This window comes from Spizellomyces punctatus (genome assembly GCF_000182565.1).
Source record: "Spizellomyces punctatus DAOM BR117 chromosome Unknown supercont1.6, whole genome shotgun sequence".
NCBI classification, from domain to species: Eukaryota; Fungi; Chytridiomycota; class Chytridiomycetes; order Spizellomycetales; family Spizellomycetaceae; genus Spizellomyces; species Spizellomyces punctatus.
Window position 1 is genome coordinate 1126690 of NW_015971542.1, and position 19214 is coordinate 1145903.

Here is a 19214-nt window from a genome sequence, read left to right on the forward strand (position 1 = left end):
GGAGTTTGCTGGTTCCAAATGGAGTCAATTTTGGTTGGAGCCGTTGGATCTTATCGTGCTGAGATTCAAATTCATTGGACGCGCACTTGCTGCCTGACCAACCTTGGAACAGGGCTATGTCCATCCCGACGACACCGTCTGAATCTCCATCAGAGCAGACGTTCGAAGAGAAGCTGCAAGAGTATGTAGACGCCTTACTGCGTCTGGGGATCAGCGTACACGATTTTGAACCTGAGAACGCCGAGTCACTGTTTGACCAAATGTAGGTGTGACGAATCGTAGGTGGGGGTCTCAGGCCAGTTGCGGAGTGCCGATTCACGCTAAGCGAATGCGACGAACGGACATGGGCACTGGGGAATGTCTAGTGAATGGATGACTGTTTTGGGTCGATTGCACTGGAAAAAAGTGCGAGATCCTTTTACAATGTTCAGATCCGCTTACCAAACCCCGATTTGATGACAGAGACGGCCTTGTTGACGATCTCAACGAACTCAATGCTCTCAAAGAGCAGGTCGATATTGAAGTTCCTGGAAATGTCCTAGAGTAGGTCATTTGTACCATTCACAATGCGCTCTGGTGCACGTCTAAAGCAGCCGCCTGACATAGCCAGGTGGAGGATGGCGCCAACCCGGACATTCTCGTGAGAGATTGGGCTCAGACGCTTGTGGACAAAAATCAAAAGACGCACGGTCATATATGTGCTCTACAGGTGTGTTCTTCCCAGTTCGTGATGGTGTACGGTATCACTTATAGGGAGCCGACTATAGGAGTTACATGACCAAATACAGAATGAAATGAACTTGCATTTTCCAAATCTAATTCCCGATCACCCAAATCCGTCAATATCAGAACCCATCCCTTCATCACAATCACTTCCATCCCCACTGCATGCCATCAAGTCGGAGGTTCCCCAGCTATCATCGACAAAGCAGGAACCAGTCACATCAACTCTTGTGGAGGATACAGCACCCACGTAGTGGGCTTGTCCTAGCTGCTTACTATCCGTGTTCCAATAGTGCAAATCTCTTACTATGGGTAGGTTCAAAATTAGTGTCGCCTCTCTACGGAGGTGGACGATACGATTTGCATAATGTCAATACTTAATGGAGGGTGCAGTTGCAAATACATCACTACTTTTGCATATACTGTTTTGTAATGAAAGAATCGAGCATCCAACAAGGTTGGCATTTGACCTTTGAGAAACAATTACACGTTGGATCAAAATGGTGGATTTGCGAATGTCGCGTCTGGTTAACCACCAACGTCCACCTCAGTCATTCTGCAAGTCTTTTTGACATCCATTTTACTCCTCATCTCCCCAAAGACTTTTGAACCAACATCAAAAGCCAACCTATGCAGCCACGATCGCCATCTGCATCCACAAAGGTGCTGATTAGAACACAGAGACAGCGCTCTGTCATATTGAGCTTAGTCGGGGAAGTGGTAAGTTGCCATCTTCTGCATTTTGAACACCTGTTTTCGAGCACTGGGCAGAAAATTAAACCACTAGGTTACTTTTGCTGAACGTAGATAATGGACTGGGCAATCGTACCGTTTCTGAACGGATTTTTTTTTGGCGCTATTAACACCTTGACACGACGAGCTTGGAACGCACGCCGTTTTGCGCGGACAGGGCAACCTTCAACCTCGAAAGCTGGTGTGGCGGTCGAGATGGCCAGGGAGGTTGTATGAATCATTTCATTTGTGGATATTTAGATGTAGATACTGGGATGGAATATATCAGTGTATTTTGTGGGCTATTGTCAATTCGTTCGGCCACCGTCATTTTGCCAGAAGTGCTCTGCGAAACCGTGCTCAAAAGTTATACATCGCTGACACCCTTGCACCGCTACGAATTCTGAGTGTAAGGATAATAACAAATGACAGAAATGAATGGCCGATGACATGTTTCCGATCGCTTCTGATATTTCACGACAATAACGGATTGCGTCTAGTAAACAGATCATATGCTATGACCTATCTATGCATTACAACGTTGGTAATGCGATAATACGCTCAGGTGCATTATCAACCCCATCATTTGGATCTTACCAACCCTATACGTAACGGACATTACATCCGCAAATCACGTCCATGCACACTGATGCGACAAAACAAGAGATGATGTTTCCGATGTAATGCGAGTTTAGACGTTACAGAGACCGAAAGAGCATGATGATGTAGTGCGAGAATAGCCGATGGATGCCCGGCTTGTATAAACATCATATGGAGATATTGAATGGTCTACACTTTACTCTTCAAAGCGCGGCGCAATCGGAAGATAATATGACAGAAACCATTGAAAGAGCGACGTGAACCTACTCAATCCCAATCGCCAAATAACAGAACACATCAACACCGAATACGTTGTCCAGCTAAATACACTAGATCATCTTCCAAGATTTGAGTATTTGAATGCCTTTAAACATCTCGTTCCTCCATGGAATCGAGAAGGCTTCATACGTTTCCTCGTCCATCTGCTGAGGCCATTTTCTCCGCTGGAATAGTTCAAGAAACTGGAGCCACCACGTGAGCCCGGTTACGGTGTCAAACATGTTGTGTAGATCGGGTAGGATATGCCTTTGGTTTATGAAGAGTTCAAACCCCGTTTGGTCGTTGTAATATGTGATGAAGAGCATATATGTGCTCCAAAATCTGTACCAAGGCTGTTTACATCCATATAGTATATAGACTGTAGGTAGTGCTAATGTTATGTCATCAAAACTCATTGCGAGCATGCTCGGTAAATTACCGGAGATCATAATTAGATGAATTTGATTAATTCCTTTGTATCAGCCATCAAAGTTACAACGATTAGGACCGCTTCACATCCCAAAGATGACATCTTTTCGTGGCTTGGGAGCTGCAAAAGTGGATGACGAGGAGGTGGAGGATTACATGTCGGATGCACTGTTGGCAGGAATATCGTCACAAGAATCTCGATCTGCTCCGGTAACCTACACCAAACGTCGGGCAGAGAAACTGCGTCGGCAAAAGGAGAGTGGAACCGTCAAGCCTCTGAAGGAGATAGGTTCGTTTGTCGCCAAGCGACTCTTTCTTTTTGGATACGCAGCTTGACATCTTCCATTGTCATAGAGCGAGAGAGCCGCGAACGAGGACTACAATCACAACTCCCAGAAGAGAACAAGGGATTCCAAATGCTGGCGAAAATGGGATACAAGTGCGTTTCCATCCATCGTCTTGTCCGCGCCGGCCGTTCAGTATCTAAAGTCACGGCCGTACTCTCATCATTAGCCGATCTTGAATATTGTTCTCTTGTGTAGGAAGGGGATGTCCCTCGGCACCACGCATGCATCAGAATCGAGAGTGGAGCCTATCACTGTTACTTTGAAACAAGGTAGGTACCTGAAATATCTGTAGGTTTGAAGCCCTCTTCTAACCCAGCCCCTACCATAGACAGACAAGGGATAGGACTCGCAGACCCTCTGGCTGTAAAGCGTCAACGAAGCGAAGAACAACAAAGAGCACTAGAGCACGAACAGGAGGAAGCACGGCAGGATTATCGAATGTTGATGAACAAACGATTTGCAGAGAAAAGACTGATGGCTGACCTCCGTAAGGCGCGTTTGCAATGTGAACATCTGGATCGAGCAAAGGGAATAGAGAGAAACGAGTTTTGGTTCCCCGAGAAACGGCAGACATCAGTGGATGACAATGGAAATCCACTGGAAGAGGAAGAAGAAGTGCCAACTGAGTTTGATCTAATGGAGGTACGTTGGATGTAGCCGGTTTACCGTTCGGTCTATAGCTCACCCCTTGGCTTTTCCCAGCCATCGTTGCAATTAATGGCCGTCACCATTTACCTGCGCACACTGCACTACTACTGCTTATGGTGTGGTGAGGCTTACCCGACTGCAGAAGATCTTGATAATACTTGTCCGGGGGATACAGCAGAATCGCACGACGTGTGAATCTCGCATTAGGACTCTATGGTTGGGGGATCCATTTGGATGTCCGTAAGACGGTAGAGGATGATGGTGGTTCTAGTAGATAAACTATACAATGATCCAGCTTTGGTAGAAAGATGTAGGAAAGATAGTCAGGCAGCGTTCGCATAACAGAAGTCTCCCGATACCATCACATTTTGTACATTAATACACATTCCGTTTATGAATTGTTCTCATCGTCGTCGCTCCCGTAGCCAGCGGAGGCGAGTGCTGCTAGACCCTTAGCATCCTCCTTCCCATTCTTATCTACCACGGAGTCATCGGCGGCCGCCGCTTCTGACGCTGCTGCGCCCGTGCCACCACTTGTCGCACCCGTATCTGCCTGTCCCGCATGAGCATAATACCAGTTCCGGTATGCTTCTTCATCATATGTGCCACTGTTACCCGTGCTCTGATAATACGCCTGCCAGTCATACCCTGTCTGATCCCCAACATATCGCCACGCGGTTCCGTCCCACTGCCATCCATTGTAGGTTCCATCTGCACCAGCCCTGCCTTCACTGTCAAAGACAGTGTTACTAGCGTCCCTTAGGGCAGCGGAAATTGCACTTTCTTCTTCCACTTTTGCGGCTTTGGCGGGTGGGGCTTCTGCGTAATAGCCTTCGTAGTCTAGAATATTTCCTTGATCGCCAATCACGGGCAGTTTTTGCTGGAGCGCTTCGGATATGTACGCCTCCACCTTCCGCTTTTTCTCCTCCTTGACGCGCGGATTCGGGTCTTCCGTGGCCCATCGGACATTTAGAATCTGCAATCATTGTCAGCCAACAGATCCACTTGCAGTACAGATTGTGCACGTACCTCATTACTGTCTAGCGACTGCCCGTACATCGCCTCTCTCGCAAACTCGGCATTCGATCTTCTCACGTAGCGTACAAAGGCCACAGATTTATGTGGCAAGATATTGACTATGAATATTCTGCAGTCAGCGTCTCGTGCAGTCAACAATATGCCTGCCGGCAAAGCGAATACGTACTATGCTCAATCTCTCCCCATTCGCTAAAGTGTCTTCTTACCACCTCCTAATAGTGGAAAAGGGCCTTCAGATATGTTATCCTCAACATCAAGCCAAGCGCTAGCATACCTCCATTTCAGATTGAGGTGCCTTTATATTTCCAATATACAGTGTGCGGTTGTCCCGTTCAAATGACCCAACTTACATACGGTGTGCGTCAGTTTTCGGCCATAAGGTGGGCCTTTCGATATTTTGACATACCTCCACCCATATCATCTCGGTCCTCTCTGAACCGTTCCCTTCCAAATATATCATGCGCTTGAATCTCTCTGTCTTCCGGTAAAGGTATCCGGTGCCAGTACTGTTGCAAGACAATGCTGTATGATTATCCCGACAAGTTTCGCAGTTCATCGCAATCAGATACTCACCGAACATGTATGTCCCTTCATACAGCAGCCTCGAGCAAAGTGAACACAGAACGATGAACCCGTTTGGGCCTTTGTGTATCCCATGTCCCTCGCGATTTTGCAACGGTGTTCGGCTTTCTCCAATCTGGGTCAAAACATGTGAGATGCTGAAGAGCGCAGCAACCACAACTTCTTCATAACATACGCATTTCGCTTTCGGCCCTCTCCTGTCCATCTATTGTACCAAATGTTGTACGTGCCTGCTTGGTCGGCAGCGACAGTCGCCTTCGCCGGGGCGGACACCTAAGCGCGACATTTCAAGACGCAAAGTTTAGATGCTGCTTCATCGAGAATGATGACTATCTGAATACCTGTTTGCGTGCTGGTCTGTCCATAGAGAATGCGAGCGTTCGTGTACGCTGGACAGAAGAAAAGTGGGAATACAAGAGTAGATCGCCGGAGGAGCTCCTGTTCGACGTCCTTCCCTTGTTGCTATGGCATTCCGCACAGTCATCTGGTGGGATCTTTGGAGCTCACGTATTTGCTTGTGGAGTGACCATAGGAAATCCTCTATGGGTAGTATTGCAGAGCACCTTAGGATTGCTGCATACTTGGCTGGAGGTCAGCAACCTGGTAGGTAAAGTCTGCTTTTCTGATGGTCAGACTTGGTGTCATATGCTGCGTTTTATTTAGGCTCCACCGACAATCGTGATGCCGTGAGTGCTATTGAAGCCCGCTTGGAACGAGCAAAATTACCAGAAGAAACCACAGGCATATCACCAACCGACCTCAAGGCCCGCTTTGCTTTAGCCTGTCTTCAATGCCTAAAGCGCGTAAACGACGCTTTATTATCCACTTCAACCGATGGCTCTGACCTCGGAGCCAGAGATCAAAAGCTCCTGGATACACTTCTGCAGATCACAATTTATTTGGGAATATATCCGTCACTGGAACCTAATGTAGGACTTCCTCTCTCACGACGCACACGTTTCCCTTTGTTGGATATTGAAGGTCTGCCTTCGCCTATTATCAAGATTATGTATTTATTAAACAGCTACTTAATGAGATCATTTTTCCGATCCTTCCTCCTTCTCTTTGGCTATTGTTCCTTTTTCATCTGCTCTTTATCAGGTGGAACAGAATCTGGTGTCAACCCACAATTCCTATTTTATGTCACCCGAGAATTGGCGTCGATAACTTGCCATGATCGCACCTTCCTAGCGACAACAATTGTGAACAGGTACCTTGCCGACTTGTATGCCGCGCAATTACAGTTGGCCTTTTCGCCCGAGATACCGGCTATGTCCATGATGTTTAGCGGCGATCAAGAGAGTCTGAAATCTGTAAATATGCGGGATTACTCCCGTCAGATGTTGGATGAGCTATTTGCAAGGTTGGAGTGCGGAGAATGATTAGATGATCACAGCACGGGATTTCTTACATTTTGAGCGTTCAAGAGTCTCGTCGTTGTCGTCATTGGAAGCCTTCTTATCGCTTCTTCGGGCCAAACCACCACCTTGGTTCCGCGCACAATGCACCCGGCTTCTATCACAAGTCGTCCTTAGACCAACTGGTGTTCAGACGGTCTTTGAATGCTTCCTACCATCCACTCCAGTTGCTGGTACCGTGTTTGCGTTCTTATGCGGTGGACCACTTCTGGCTAATGCTTGAGCGGTAGGCGTCCTCGATACTGCACAACTGCAGCATGTCGCCCAGCTCATTTCATCAGTGCCCAAGCAAGTAGCGTCCGTCGAGGTAGGCTGCTCCATGCACGTAGTCTTGTCCTCATGGCGACTGATCTTTGTGAAAAGGAATACTATTCAATCATCTCCCCACAACTTCTGGACCTTGTTGAAAAAGTAGAGTCAACAAGACCCATATTTCGCGCGGCTATATACGTCACAGTTCAGATGATAAACAAACACCCACATTTCGGGAAGCAATATCTGCTTAACCCGCTTATTGCGCCCTTACTACAATTCTATCGGTCAGATGTGTCGGATAGGAAGGAAACCCGTAGGTATGCCCACTGTTGTCTGTTTGCCTTAAAGGACTCGGCTTGCTAATCGGCAAGGGCAGCGAACAAAACGTAGATCTTCATGGCAGAGTCATTCTTGCTGATGAAGAGTCCGTTCAATGCGCAATAGATCACATTCGACAACTGCTCGTTGGAAATGAGATCAGTCACACGCTCATGAACGCCTTGATACCCGGTACGTGCCGGTTTCCTGTGAAACAGAAGAAGAAACCATCTCTAAATTTTGACCAAAACCTCAGTCATAGCACCACTCTACTACATTCACGACTTTGCGACTCAAAGCGGATCGAACGTGAAAGTTGCTGTCCATACGATTCTGCTCACATTTTTCCGAACAGCACATACCGATGACGCATCGTCTGCACTTTGGCGAACTTTAATGGATGTTCCGCGCCAGGCAACCGCTGCTATTGCTGCTGGAGATGCGGGAGGTGTCATGTTGGTAGCAAATGAAGAGGGCAGGTGTGTGTCTTTGCACCTTTCAATATGTACAGGCGTCGCCTTCGATTGATAACAGTTATTATTTAACAAAAGAGTAACTGTCGATGTGGACCGATTGCAAGAGCTCCTGGATGAAATAAACAATGAGGAGCTGATCGCCGAATTCTTTCTGAAACTACTGGAAGTCCGCGGAACACAGACTTCAGATGATCCTGACGACGAGTTTAAGTAGGAAGCCCGAGTTACCTTGAAGGCGATTTGCTTGTTCTGCTTATTCTGATACGCATCTTTGTCATGGAAAGTAAAATCTTCGCCACCGAACTTATCCTGGGTATCATGAGTCGCTTTGGTGAAGCTATATTGAAGAAACCACGGCAAATCATCATTTTTGCAAAGAACGCACTATTGAGCGGCGAAGAGGAAGTCGTATCAATGGGACTTGGCCTTTTAAGTGCTGTCTTAGGGAACGGTAGGCTAATTTCACTGCTGTAGCGGGTTGCATTGGTAACCTGTATCTCATACATCGGATGCAGAGGAGACTGCCTTGGACCCAGAAACTCGTCCAGTGTTGGATGAGATCCTGATCATATTACAAGCGCACAGTTCCCACGACGCCGTCGAAATAAGAGAGATGGCTAAAGAAGTGCGAATCCAATTAATCACACGAACGTCTGCTTTTGGTTCTTTCGGTAATGCGTACAGTTCGTCAATAGTATCTTTTGTGACAATTGAGTTGACCACAAGAAAAACGGTCAGACACGGAGGAACCAAAGAACAACTCTGCCAGTATTCTCCAAGACGCCCTGAAAGAACTTCAGGATGATCTCATTCCTGTTCGAGCGCATGGAATGCATCAGCTTCGCAGCCTTATCTTGGCGCATGATCCGATTGTAGAGGAACAAATCAGTACCATCACGTCCTTGTTTCTTGATCAGATTGCGGATGAGGATAGGTATATCTTAGTTACTGCTGCTTCAGACAACAAAATCGGTGACAACTTCTCGACCATTTTTTGGTAGCTTTATATACCTCAACGCTGTCAAAGGCCTGTCGGCGCTCACCGATGTGTATCCTCGCGCGACTCTCGCAAGTATCGCAGCTCGCTATCACCTATCTACTCTGAACCTCGACTACCGACTACGAATAGGTGAGGCGCTATTGCAGACAATTCAACGATGCGGTGAAGTGTTTGGAAAGTATTGTGGGTATTTCAACGGGTGCAGCTGCTTGGGGGACAATCCAGTCAGATGCTCACGCAGTTCGTATCCGCAGCTCCAGAAATCCTTCCACCCATTCTTAGAGTCATGCACGACCCAGCAAAAGAACTTCGGGCCAGCGCACTCTCTCTTTTAGCATGTGTTGCGGAGACAGCTCCGTTGGCTCTGCTACCTGTGCTATATCAGGTGATGGACTATGTGCGGAACCTGCTGGTTTTCGAGAAAGACGTGGAACCGAGAAGAGGTGTGTTGAACCGCGTGTGGTACCCTTGCCGGACTTGGCTTAACATTTTTGCTCGCCCAAGGTGCCATTGTAACCCTCCTGTCACTCATCCGGGGGCTGGGCGAGAACATTTTAGCCACGTTACCGCCCGACCTAGTGAAGGAGATTAGCAAACAGCTCAGGATCACAGAGTCGACTGACGCAGACGAGCTAACAAGAGTTCATGCTCGGACTGCGCTGAATGATATAAGAGAGATTGTTAGGGGTGTGACTGGGTGATTCGCTTCGGGTAGCATCCTGATTATGGATGACTGACGTTTAATCGCATTCCGACGTTATGTGCTCGTCAACATCATGTAATTGAATTCTTCACAACCTACACATTTGGAGCCTTAACCAATCGGTCATTTTCTCAAACTATGGTACAGTAGAAACAAGCATATCTATAACTGATCTATCAACTCTATAACTGTAACAACAACTCCTCCTCGCACCGAGGACAGGCATAATAGGTTCAATTTTGCAAACTATGGAAAACTTTTAAACCGCACTAAATTTTGCCACAAACGCCATAGGAATCCACCCAACCTCGGGTTTAATTTCGGGTGGTGAGTCTGCTTGCGGCTGCTGCTGCTGCGGGGGTCCGCGGCGGAATCTGTCCGCAAAGCCTCTGGAGGATGATGGGCTTTCGACAGAGGGACTCATAGGCTTGTCAGTCCCGTCCTTTTTTTTACGCTGCAATTTTGTGCCATATATCCAGGTTCCTTGGCGTTTGCGGACTTCGATGACGTCGCCCTAAAAGCAACACAATTGAGAATTGATGTGACCCACCAGAAACCTCGAGTCACGGATACCTTTGTTAAAGACATTTCCTTTGCGCTTCTCGCCGTAAAATCATGAATTGCATACACAAGATCTGCCGCCTTCGTTGATGACATGACTCCTACTAAACTTTCGCTCGCTCCAACCACACTCCCCATTTGGCTTTCTGCATCTCCATCCCCACCCGCCACATATACGGCTGGAGTACGAAGATTTCCCCCGTGACGACTCACTGGCACAGATGCAATTTGTGTGTTCTCGGCGGCGAAGATATCGGGATACAATGACGACAAGGTAGAGGTGAGATTCTGTGAAGTTGTTGGCTCTATGACCGAGGATCGGACCGTGGCGATAGGTTTAGAGGTAGGAAATGCTACACGACGCTTTTCTCTTTCGATTGTGCTGCTGCTGTTGTTGGATTTAATGATAGGCCTTGGCGGGAACTGTGATGAAGGAGTAGTAACTGTTGGCGATTGCTCCTTCGGGGATGGTGCGTCATTTTCATTTCCAAGTCGTGAAAATGCGGGGAGAGAAAGCTGTGGTGCACTGGAATTCGACGCGGCTTCCTCAGCCGCCGTGCCCGACGATGCAGGTTCCGTAGTATCATTTGCTGTAAGTGATGAATCCTGACGCTCAGGAGCTCCTATCGTTGCAGCTGCTACCGCCCCCGCCAGTTGTGCAACTGCCCGCCCAAAACTGGCCGATTTCATAGCTTCTTCATGATGTCTCTGGTCGGGGCCAATATTGCTATCTAAGGATCCACGCCGTGACACGCGACGAGATGGTCCATCCGAAGTTTTAATTGAGTTGTTGCGTTTGCTCGCGCTGAACACTGTCTCCGTCAATATAGCATTGGCGTCAGATTTCTGGTCTTCCGACAGCTCATCAGCACATCCTGCTGCACCGGCGACGCACTGCCCAAAGAGGATCGCGAGACTACGTAGCAATGTACTCCACTGTGCCTCCATGCTGCGTATGTTTCGTGCTTCTTCTCCGAGAATCACATTTTGGTTCACATATTTGAGATCTTGCAGCTCAGCGGTGTACTGGGCGAGATTTCTGACGGCTTGTTGAATTTGTTCAGGGTTGCGATTCCGTCGTTTTCGGGTGTCAGTTTCTGCCTTTTTGATTTTGTCCTGAATTTCTTTTCCCATATATGCCAATCGCTTTTCGTTTGCCTTTTCGGATATACCAATGAGTATTGATCAGCTCCTACATGTCAGCACAAACAACATGCACGAGACTTACCACAACTGTGTTGGCATGTTCTTCAATGCCCTTTTGCAGAGGGTCTTCCAGCTCTCTTTGAACACGATCACCCAGCTCTCTTATTCGTTTGGACATTGTCAAATGAAGTTCGCCACAGCGCTTTAAGCCATCTATCATGCAGAAGAAGGGGAATTGGTCCGGCTGCCAAGCCCAAAAGTTTGGCATCAACTACGGATTTTACCTGGTTTTACACCGCCTCGTATTCTCTCTGCCTGTTTGACCGCTCGGCATCTGCTCAAGTCAATGACAGACTCTGACATATCCTGCATAACGCCGGCCAAAGTCCACAAGGCCATTTTGTATTTGCCAGCAACCTTTAGCACAGACTGAGATCTCGCAATAACATCCTTAATATCCTGGCGGGATATAGAGTCATTGGGTTGGCCGAGCATATTGCTATAGTCGTAAACGGAGGAAGTCGAGGAAGAGAGGGACGACGAAGACGGAAACTTTGATAGCTCGGGTCTTTTGGGAGACTCTGGATGGAGCGTCCCCCGAGACCCAAACAAATTGAACTGTGGACGTGGAATGGTGCTTGATTTGTTGGGGCTTTCAACACGTATCTTCACCTCAAACCTATGGGACTTGGCTGCGAAATGACGACCTCTTGGATGATGCCAACATGCCCTTGTAAAAAACTGAAACTTTGGCTGACGAAAGTGGGCTGGTTTGGGCTGACGGACCGCGCCGTGATTGATCACGTGTATTAGATTCCATCCATTCTCATATTTGGTTAACATTTGAAACCTGTGCTGTTACACAAAGCTACTAAGCCCCTACGAGTGGGGTCGGTTGTGGGGACAACAAATTTTCCAGGGTAATTAATCACGTGAACTATCCACGTGGTTCGGGATTTGTCATGCATCGGATCTCACTTTGATCACTGTGGAAGAACTTGGACCTTGTTCGCAAAGGGCACGGAATGAACACGACGGAAAGGGCAGCTACTGAAGAAACGTCCACTGAGGGACGGGGGGACGTAGAGTCAGTAACACCCACGCAACCGGCAGCAAATGAGAACACCCCCCTGCTCTCCGGTGGCAGCAATGCGGTTGCTGATGGCGAAAGACCTCCGGTTGCAAAACCTGCACGCCTCTTGTACTTGGACCACATCCGTGGTCTGCTCATGATCTTGCAGTCGATTGATCGTAAGTTAAAACAGATGGTCATGTTTGTTCTTTCCAGTGAGGAGCTGACAAGGGCATTGGTAGACTCTCGGCTTTTCTTGTCGCGCATCGACATTAAACACGAAGAATGGTGGGAGATGCCGGACTACCATGGATCTTTGTATCACTGGTTTGTGCGCTTCCTGACGGCCATCTGTGCACCAGGTATGTGTACCTGGTCGTCCAACGTCAAAGTTGATAAGCATTGATGGATTGACATGCGCACAGGGTTCATGATGACCATGGGATCCAGCATCTTGCTATTCACAATGAGTCGCTATAAACTGGGTTGGCATTGGTCTGCCATCTTGAAACACTTTCTCACACGCGCGATTGTATTGATCATTGTGAACTCGATTATGTATCCTTGTAAGTGACCAGTACACTGGTACGAACAAAGGGATGTTATTCTCATCTGTCGCTGCATTTCAATAGCGTGGATGCTGGTAACGACTGTGCTATTTGCCCTGGGATTCGACATGTTCCTTGGCTCTTGTGTTGTCGCATTCGAGTCTTTGACCTCAGAACGTCTTGCATCCTATTTATCGCGGACGCGCCCAGCACAAGACGCGTATAAGATGGCGGTCTCCGTATCGATCGCTGCCTACGGGATTTCTGCAGCTGCTATCACGTCACTCGCTAGCTTTTATACGCCCAGCGTCGAACACGCGAACGACGAAACTAACTGGCTTTGGCGACTCTTGTTCTTGCCGCACCTGCCACCAAAGGATGGATGGCTATATAGTATGTACCCACCAATCCCTTGGTTTGGTATGGTATTATGGGGAATTGCCCTGCAACGTGCCGTATCCGTTTTCAAGCTGAAGCCAAGAGACGTGGGAATCGTGAACGCGGTATTTGTCGCTGTGCACTATGGCTTTATTTCATTGCAGGTGCACTAAATGTCAAATGAACTTTGTAGGCATTGGCTGTGGTTATGTGGATCATTTTTATTCCGATTCGTTTGAATGAAGGATATGGAAATATCAATCCGGGGGAATTGCATCCTTCGCCGCGCCATTCATTTATCAATTTCTTTAACCTTACCAAGTAAGGAATTTTGTCATTGTTTTTCACAGCATTTGGACTTGAGCTGAGCTGTAATTCTTAGGTACCCACCATCGGTTGCATACACAACTTGCACGCTCGGCATCGTGCATGCCCTATGTGCATTATTTATTCTCGCGGAAATTAGATTAAAGGATACTATATGGGCTTCAGATCGTAATCCCCTCGTCGTTTTCGGTCGATCTGCCTTCTTCTTCTGTAAGTTCATATTTAAAGGGTCTATCATAATGCAATGTTTTAAATCCCATTTTTTTGTATCGTTAGACGTACTACACTTTTATGTATACCGGGGCTTCCGCCAGGTGCTTTCTCTTGTCGGCGTCATATCTGGCGGATCGGAGTGGCAAGACCAAGAGTATAATCTCCCAGATCCTTGGTATTGGTTGAGCTGGGTGGTCGGCCTTGTCGTTCTTTATTTTGCCTGCGAGAGATATGGCAGATTCAAGGCGGGCACCTCACCCGATTCTCTATGGAGATTGTTCTAAAAATAATGAATATAATAAAATATTATATTGGGGTTTACGTTCGTTGCTTTCGACAAAATGTTGAGTTTGGAACGTCGTTGAGTTTGCACGTGGTAGAGCGTGTTGAATTTCAAAAATAAAAACGCGCGTTGAGAGCTTCCGATATATCGTAAAAAGCGGGCAACCGCAATTTGGTGTTTTCCTCGCCAGCAAACGATTCCCAGCGGTGTCGCTACTTTCATAACGCTGCATACCAGCATGACGTCCCAAAACACAGCGGTGACGGCAATAACGTCCTACTGCCTGTCATCCATATTAATGACCTTGACCAACAAACTGGTCCTCTCAAGCTACGATTTCAAGCTCAACTTTCTTCTCCTAGCAATTCAGTCGGTTATATGTGTTATCACATTGGAGATATTTGGGGGGTTGGGTCTGGTGAGCAGGAGGAGGTTTTCATGGGATGACGGCAAAAAATGTAGGTGGTCTGCCATGGTGGTGTACTTTGATAACGGTCTTCTGAGGAACCAAAAACCATTCTAAAACCAAACACTCTTCATCACAGGGTTCATCGTCTCTGCCTCTCTTGTAGCCATGATTTACACCGGATCCAAAGCCTTACAGCACTTATCCATCCCTCTTTTCACCATTTTCAAAAACCTTACTATTATCCTCATTGCGTACTCGGAACGCACGCTGCTAAAGGGACCACCCGTCACCCGTCTGATGCTCGTCGCTTTCCTCATGATGGTCGTATCATCTATCATTGCAGGGTGGGCGGATTTATCCACTGGAAAGGTCTTGAAACCTACAGACAGTGACTCGGACATGGAATGGATTGTTGCGTACGGGTGGATGTTGTCTAATTGTTTGACGACGGCGGGTTTTGCGTTGTTGATGAAGAGTAAGATTCGGGAAGTGGGATTCAAGGAGTTTGATACTGTGTTTTACAACAGTAGGTGTCTGCTATTCCTTTTATGTGTTTGCTGTCAAGTCTGTTAAGCATGAAATCCATCGCAGATCTTCTCTCGATACCTATTCTTGTTGTTGCATGCCTTCTTCTGGAAGGCGGCGAAGCCCAAAAGTTTTATGAAAAGTACTCTGACCCTGAACGACCTTCTGGGGAGGTGTATGGCCTTGCCATTGGGATCCTCATGAGCGGAGTAAGCAGTTTTGGAATCAGTTACAGCACCGCCTGGTGCATGCGTGTTACCTCTTCGACAACATATAGGTATGTGGGAGGTTGTCTACTAGCAATACTGGTCGTCATACGGGACAGCTCATGATTGTACTCCATAAATTGCACAGTATGGTGGGTGCTTTGAATAAGCTCCCCATAGCGGTCGCTGGAATGATATTTTTCAATGACCCAGTCACATTCGGTGGTGTGGCTGGTGTATTGATCGGTTTGTGCCCAGTTCCTCTTGTATTATGGACATGAGCCCTCTCTCATATGGCATTCTCTTTAGCTTTCTTTGCTGGAATCGTATATAGCCATGCAAAGAGCGTGCAACCCACGGCGGGAGTGAAACCAGCATCAGATTTACCACTCCCTGTCAACATCAAAGCGGACAGAGATAGAGGACTCTATAAGCTTGCAAATGCTTGAATCACTAGTGCAGTCACACATGCACACTCTACTGTATATTCTAATAAATTATTGCCGTGATCAAATGAGGTTCCGACCCGAAAATATGCAATCATGTTTTATGAAAATCCACATACGGCGATACAAGTAAAAGAAACAATCCCATAAAATATATGACCCTCTACAACTTTGCCTTGCCAGAGGCGAGCTTCAAGACCGCATCAATCTTGCTATTAATTTTGCAAGAGCAATGGTGAGACAATCGGAAACATTCATAAACGCATAGAGAGACAACTTACGTCGCAAGTCCCATGTTGCCCTTTATCTTGATGCGGCCCGCCATGAATGCCTTCTGGGGTTTGAGCTTGCCCGCAGCAAGCTCAAGGAAGTCCTTGTCGCCCACAAGGACAGTCATGTCAGCCTTGCCTGGTGGACTACCTGCGCCGATAGCACCCTCGCCATTCTATGTTTGAAAGGGAAAGGTCAGCGGCTGTCTTTCGCAAAGCCCAAATAACAATCACCGAATTACCTTGAGATCCACAAACCATGTCTGCTTCTTTCCTTCGGCGTTTGTGATTTCGAACGCAAAGATCGACTTGATCTGATGGAGACGAGACGTTAGAAAATAAACCCAAGATTAGCCCTAAAGAAAAGGACCGGTACCTTCTTGACTTGCGCGGCCTTAGCAGCGGGAGAGGCGGCTTTCAAGCCAGTCTCAATCTGCTCAAACACCTTGGATGATGCAAAGCCAGGAACTGCCACACCGCCGGCAGGTGACGCGGACTCGGTCGTGACAGGTGCCGCTTCACGCTTGGCCTCAGCGGCCGCCGCGGGTGTAACATCACCTGCAACGTTGTCAAAGTTTGCTTGCACAGCGGCGAACGACTCTTGCGTGTTTGTGGGGTAGGTGGCCCGGCCATCGTCGAAGTTGGTGATTTCGGCCCATTTGGCGGCGATGTGTTCGGGAAGGAGAGGTTTGTTCACGGGGAAACCAACGCCACCAGTTCGTTGCCAGCGAACCTTTGCGACCCATGCAGAGCCGACTTCAAAGACACCACCAGTCTCGGTGTTGCTTTCGTGACCAAGGTAGGCAACCAAAGGAGAAACGTATTCGGGCTTGAGAGCCTCCACCATTTCTGGAGGCATGACCGTGGCGGTCATACGCGTACCAGCATTGGGGGCAATGGTGTTAACAACAATGTTGGAGCGCGCACCTTCCAAGGCCAAAGTGTTGCTGAAGGCGACAGTACCCGCCTTGGCTGTGTACATACGGCGAGGTTACCACCAATGCTTGCTGAAGAGACACGGAGTATTTGTTCACTTACCAGCACTGTAGTTTGCTTGACCAAAGTTTCCGTAGAGACCCACAGCCGAAGTAGTGTTGATGATTCTACCATACTTTTGCTTAACCATATGAGGCCAGGCTGCCTTAGCTACCTTGTAGGTACCACGAAGGTGGACGCGCTGCACGAGGTCCCTATAGGGTGAAGTAGTATCCAACATCAGCGCCATGTCCATAGGCACCAATTGTCTGACGATTGATCCTCACCAGTCGTTGTCAGTCATACGAGCGAAGGATTTGTCACGAAGGATACCAGCGTTGTTGACAATGATATCAACGCGTCCAAACGCTTGGATGGCGGTATCAACGACCTTCTCACCATCCTCAACTGAGTCGTAGTTTGCAACCGCCTTGCCTCCCGCAGCACGGATCTCGTCAACAACCTTGTCAGCAGCAGATTGCTCAACACCCTCACCCTTGGTGGATCCACCAAGATCATTAACGACAACGGAAGCACCGAGCTGAATTTCAAAGATTAGATAGGGTGTCGCATTTCTTAACAGTAGACATGAGTACCTTGGCGAACAACAATGCGTGGGCGCGGCCAAGACCGTTTCCAGCACCCGTCACAATAGCGACCTTGCCGTCGAAGCGGAGCTCCGAGGGGTTGGGGTTACCACTGAGTCCCTTAGCTTGTTCCAAAAGCCCAACCCAGTCAGTGTCCATGATGGAGGTGGGGTATTGTGGGTTGTTGAAACTCGTGATCTCTCCCCATTTTGCGGCAACGGACGAAGGAGTGAAGGAGGAGTCGGCCTTGAAGACGGCTCCAGGGGACCGCTCCCATCGGAGCTTGGAAACGAACCCGGCACCAACCTCGAAGATCGAGCCAGTCTCCTCGGTAGACTCATGGCACAAGTAAGCCACCAGAGGTACGACAAATTCAGGCTTGAGGGCAGCAAGGATCTCGGGAGGCATGACAGTTTCCGTCATTCTCGACGCTGCAAGAGGTGCAATAGTGTTCACTCGAATGTTCTTCTTTTCGCCCTCCCGCGCCAATGTGTTGGAGAATCCAAAAAGCGCCAATTTCGCTACATCCCAGCTGGTTAGTGGCATCCTAAACGACGATATGACAACACACTTGCATACCCGCAGCGTAGTTAGCTTGACCAAAGTTACCGTAAATACCGGCAGCGGAAGCTGTGTTGATGATCCTAAAAAACGATCAGTCTCCTGTTGTTGTCCACGCAACGTCATGAACATACCGGCCAAAACCTTGCTTCTGCATGTGGGGCCATGCAGCCTTAGCGACTTTGTATGATCCACGCACGTGAACACGGTGGACAAGATCCCAGTCTGCATCCGTCATACGAGCAAAGGATTTGTCACGCAAGATACTTGAGACGCATCTTTTAGTCGATCTCGAGTCCACGTACGTAACGGGCCGAAATACTTACCCAGCATTGTTTATGACGATATCAACACGTCCAAAAGCATTCAATGCCGTTTCCACAATCTTGTCACCATCCTCAACAGAGTCGTAGTTGCCGACTGCCTTCCCACCGGCAGCTTTAATTTCGTTCACAACAACGTCGGCGGCCTAAAGACGTAACTTTAGCACACTAATCTTTGTTGTTTTCTAAATGTTTCAGGCACCAACCTTGTGGTCGCCACCCTCATCTCCAGTTCGGCTTGAGCCAAGATCGTTCACAACAACCGAGGCACCTACATCAAGGTTAGATCAGACAAGTGGCACTACAAGGATGATAGAAACACTGGGGTACAAACCTCGGGACGCAAAAAACGTCGCGTAAGCCTATATGTGAGGGAAATCTACGTGAGCATGCCACACAAAGTCAATTATGGCATTTGTGAAAAAATGACCTTGCCAAGACCTGGAAAAGACCTGTGAACATGGCTTAAATGCAGACGCACGAGACAACTTTACACACCTCCTCCAGCACCGGTGACAATAACAACACGGTCGTCGAAGCGTAGTTCAGACATGATGGGAAAAGCAAGTGATGAGATTTGGCGGATGAGACCAGTAAATGTCTTGTCCTTTTGATCACAGTTCAACCTACGTTCGGATCAGAACGGGATTTCTGGGGACGCCGCGTGATCCATAAAATGGGTTGATTTGAAAAGCCGGTTAGATCCACAAATTCCCACGTGAAAACATGTCGCGTGACCAAATAGCCGAATGAAAGATTTAGTGTGTAGGTGATTGAAAATGGCACTAGGACCCAGCATTATCCGGATTAATCCGGTTAATCATATCACCTAATCAGAACCCCCATCTATCACTCAGA

The 19214-nt window shown here is 47.9% G+C and overlaps 8 protein-coding genes across 8 annotated transcripts; 5 read left to right on the forward strand and 3 right to left on the reverse strand.

Moving 5' to 3' along the window:
* Positions 1-22: 22 nt before the first annotated feature.
* On the forward strand, positions 23-1200 carry SPPG_04165 (uncharacterized protein). Its single transcript, XM_016752413.1, has 4 exons — positions 23-262; positions 463-543; positions 607-709; positions 768-1200. Exons 1-4 carry the CDS (start codon positions 117-119, stop codon positions 975-977), a joined length of 540 nt encoding a protein of 179 aa, XP_016609113.1. The 5' UTR covers positions 23-116; the 3' UTR covers positions 978-1200.
* A 1638-nt stretch (positions 1201-2838) lies between these two features.
* SPPG_04166 (uncharacterized protein) lies at positions 2839-3932 on the forward strand (the record flags this gene model as incomplete). The annotated part of the gene is made up of 5 exons (XM_016752414.1): positions 2839-3031; positions 3097-3181; positions 3285-3358; positions 3418-3731; positions 3792-3932. The coding sequence occupies 5 exons, from the start codon at positions 2839-2841 to the stop codon at positions 3930-3932; spliced, it is 807 nt and encodes a 268-aa protein (XP_016609114.1).
* Positions 3933-4128: 196 nt separating this feature from the next.
* On the reverse strand, positions 4129-5774 carry SPPG_04167 (uncharacterized protein; the record flags this gene model as incomplete). Its single annotated transcript, XM_016752415.1, has 8 exons — positions 5699-5774; positions 5533-5630; positions 5349-5472; positions 5182-5281; positions 5050-5120; positions 4942-4987; positions 4767-4873; positions 4129-4713 (listed from the first exon to the last, which is right to left on the reverse strand). Exons 1-8 carry the CDS (start codon positions 5720-5722, stop codon positions 4129-4131), a joined length of 1155 nt encoding a protein of 384 aa, XP_016609115.1. The 5' UTR covers positions 5723-5774.
* A 125-nt stretch (positions 5775-5899) lies between these two features.
* Positions 5900-9699, forward strand: SPPG_09177 (uncharacterized protein; the record flags this gene model as incomplete). The annotated part of the gene is made up of 15 exons (XM_016757334.1): positions 5900-5960; positions 6021-6338; positions 6459-6720; positions 6785-6948; positions 7006-7082; positions 7139-7347; positions 7407-7540; positions 7605-7827; positions 7900-8034; positions 8109-8275; positions 8340-8495; positions 8563-8758; positions 8826-9007; positions 9079-9267; positions 9329-9699. The coding sequence occupies 15 exons, from the start codon at positions 5900-5902 to the stop codon at positions 9523-9525; spliced, it is 2670 nt and encodes an 889-aa protein (XP_016609116.1). The 3' UTR covers positions 9526-9699.
* On the reverse strand, positions 9549-11983 carry SPPG_04170 (uncharacterized protein). Its single transcript, XM_016752416.1, has 4 exons — positions 11519-11983; positions 11317-11447; positions 10101-11246; positions 9549-10041 (listed from the first exon to the last, which is right to left on the reverse strand). Exons 1-4 carry the CDS (start codon positions 11727-11729, stop codon positions 9787-9789), a joined length of 1743 nt encoding a protein of 580 aa, XP_016609117.1. The 5' UTR covers positions 11730-11983; the 3' UTR covers positions 9549-9786.
* A 241-nt stretch (positions 11984-12224) lies between these two features.
* On the forward strand, positions 12225-14113 carry SPPG_04171 (uncharacterized protein). The gene is made up of 7 exons (XM_016752417.1): positions 12225-12485; positions 12549-12668; positions 12732-12872; positions 12939-13357; positions 13426-13553; positions 13615-13769; positions 13836-14113. Exons 1-7 carry the CDS (start codon positions 12260-12262, stop codon positions 14054-14056), a joined length of 1410 nt encoding a protein of 469 aa, XP_016609118.1. The 5' UTR covers positions 12225-12259; the 3' UTR covers positions 14057-14113.
* A 90-nt stretch (positions 14114-14203) lies between these two features.
* Positions 14204-15719, forward strand: SPPG_04172 (UDP-galactose transporter). Its single transcript, XM_016752418.1, has 5 exons — positions 14204-14513; positions 14601-14990; positions 15056-15266; positions 15344-15441; positions 15505-15719. Exons 1-5 carry the CDS (start codon positions 14294-14296, stop codon positions 15642-15644), a joined length of 1059 nt encoding a protein of 352 aa, XP_016609119.1. The 5' UTR covers positions 14204-14293; the 3' UTR covers positions 15645-15719.
* SPPG_04173 (uncharacterized protein) lies at positions 15639-18994 on the reverse strand. Its single transcript, XM_016752419.1, has 14 exons — positions 18855-18994; positions 18787-18797; positions 18691-18718; positions 18563-18627; positions 18360-18502; positions 18168-18299; positions 18052-18116; positions 17482-17993; positions 17173-17426; positions 16949-17100; positions 16287-16882; positions 16153-16224; positions 15923-16086; positions 15639-15853 (listed from the first exon to the last, which is right to left on the reverse strand). Exons 1-14 carry the CDS (start codon positions 18907-18909, stop codon positions 15805-15807), a joined length of 2298 nt encoding a protein of 765 aa, XP_016609120.1. The 5' UTR covers positions 18910-18994; the 3' UTR covers positions 15639-15804.
* Between the last annotated feature and the right edge of the window lie 220 nt (positions 18995-19214).

Coding starts and splice junctions, on each gene's coding strand:
- SPPG_04173 (XM_016752419.1), bottom strand. CDS start 18,909: ATGTCTGAACTACGCTTCGACGACCGTGTTGTTATTGTCACCGGTGCT. Junction 17,994..18,051: donor TCAAGCTAACTACGCTGCGG/GTATGCAAGTGT, acceptor GCTGGGATGTAG/CGAAATTGGCGCTTTTTGGA. Junction 17,101..17,172: donor CGTATGACTGACAACGACTG/GTGAGGATCAAT, acceptor TTCACCCTATAG/GGACCTCGTGCAGCGCGTCC.
- SPPG_04171 (XM_016752417.1), top strand. CDS start 12,260: ATGAACACGACGGAAAGGGCAGCTACTGAAGAAACGTCCACTGAGGGA. Junction 12,486..12,548: donor GATCTTGCAGTCGATTGATC/GTAAGTTAAAAC, acceptor GGGCATTGGTAG/ACTCTCGGCTTTTCTTGTCG. Junction 13,358..13,425: donor ACGTGGGAATCGTGAACGCG/GTATTTGTCGCT, acceptor TGAACTTTGTAG/GCATTGGCTGTGGTTATGTG.
- SPPG_04172 (XM_016752418.1), top strand. CDS start 14,294: ATGACGTCCCAAAACACAGCGGTGACGGCAATAACGTCCTACTGCCTG. Junction 14,991..15,055: donor TGATACTGTGTTTTACAACA/GTAGGTGTCTGC, acceptor AATCCATCGCAG/ATCTTCTCTCGATACCTATT. Junction 15,267..15,343: donor ACCTCTTCGACAACATATAG/GTATGTGGGAGG, acceptor TAAATTGCACAG/TATGGTGGGTGCTTTGAATA.
- SPPG_04170 (XM_016752416.1), bottom strand. CDS start 11,729: ATGCTCGGCCAACCCAATGACTCTATATCCCGCCAGGATATTAAGGAT. Junction 11,448..11,518: donor ACGAGGCGGTGTAAAACCAG/GTAAAATCCGTA, acceptor TCTGCATGATAG/ATGGCTTAAAGCGCTGTGGC. Junction 10,042..10,100: donor AGGAAATGTCTTTAACAAAG/GTATCCGTGACT, acceptor TGTTGCTTTTAG/GGCGACGTCATCGAAGTCCG.
- SPPG_04165 (XM_016752413.1), top strand. CDS start 117: ATGTCCATCCCGACGACACCGTCTGAATCTCCATCAGAGCAGACGTTC. Junction 263..462: donor GAGTCACTGTTTGACCAAAT/GTAGGTGTGACG, acceptor ATTTGATGACAG/AGACGGCCTTGTTGACGATC. Junction 544..606: donor GTTCCTGGAAATGTCCTAGA/GTAGGTCATTTG, acceptor CGCCTGACATAG/CCAGGTGGAGGATGGCGCCA.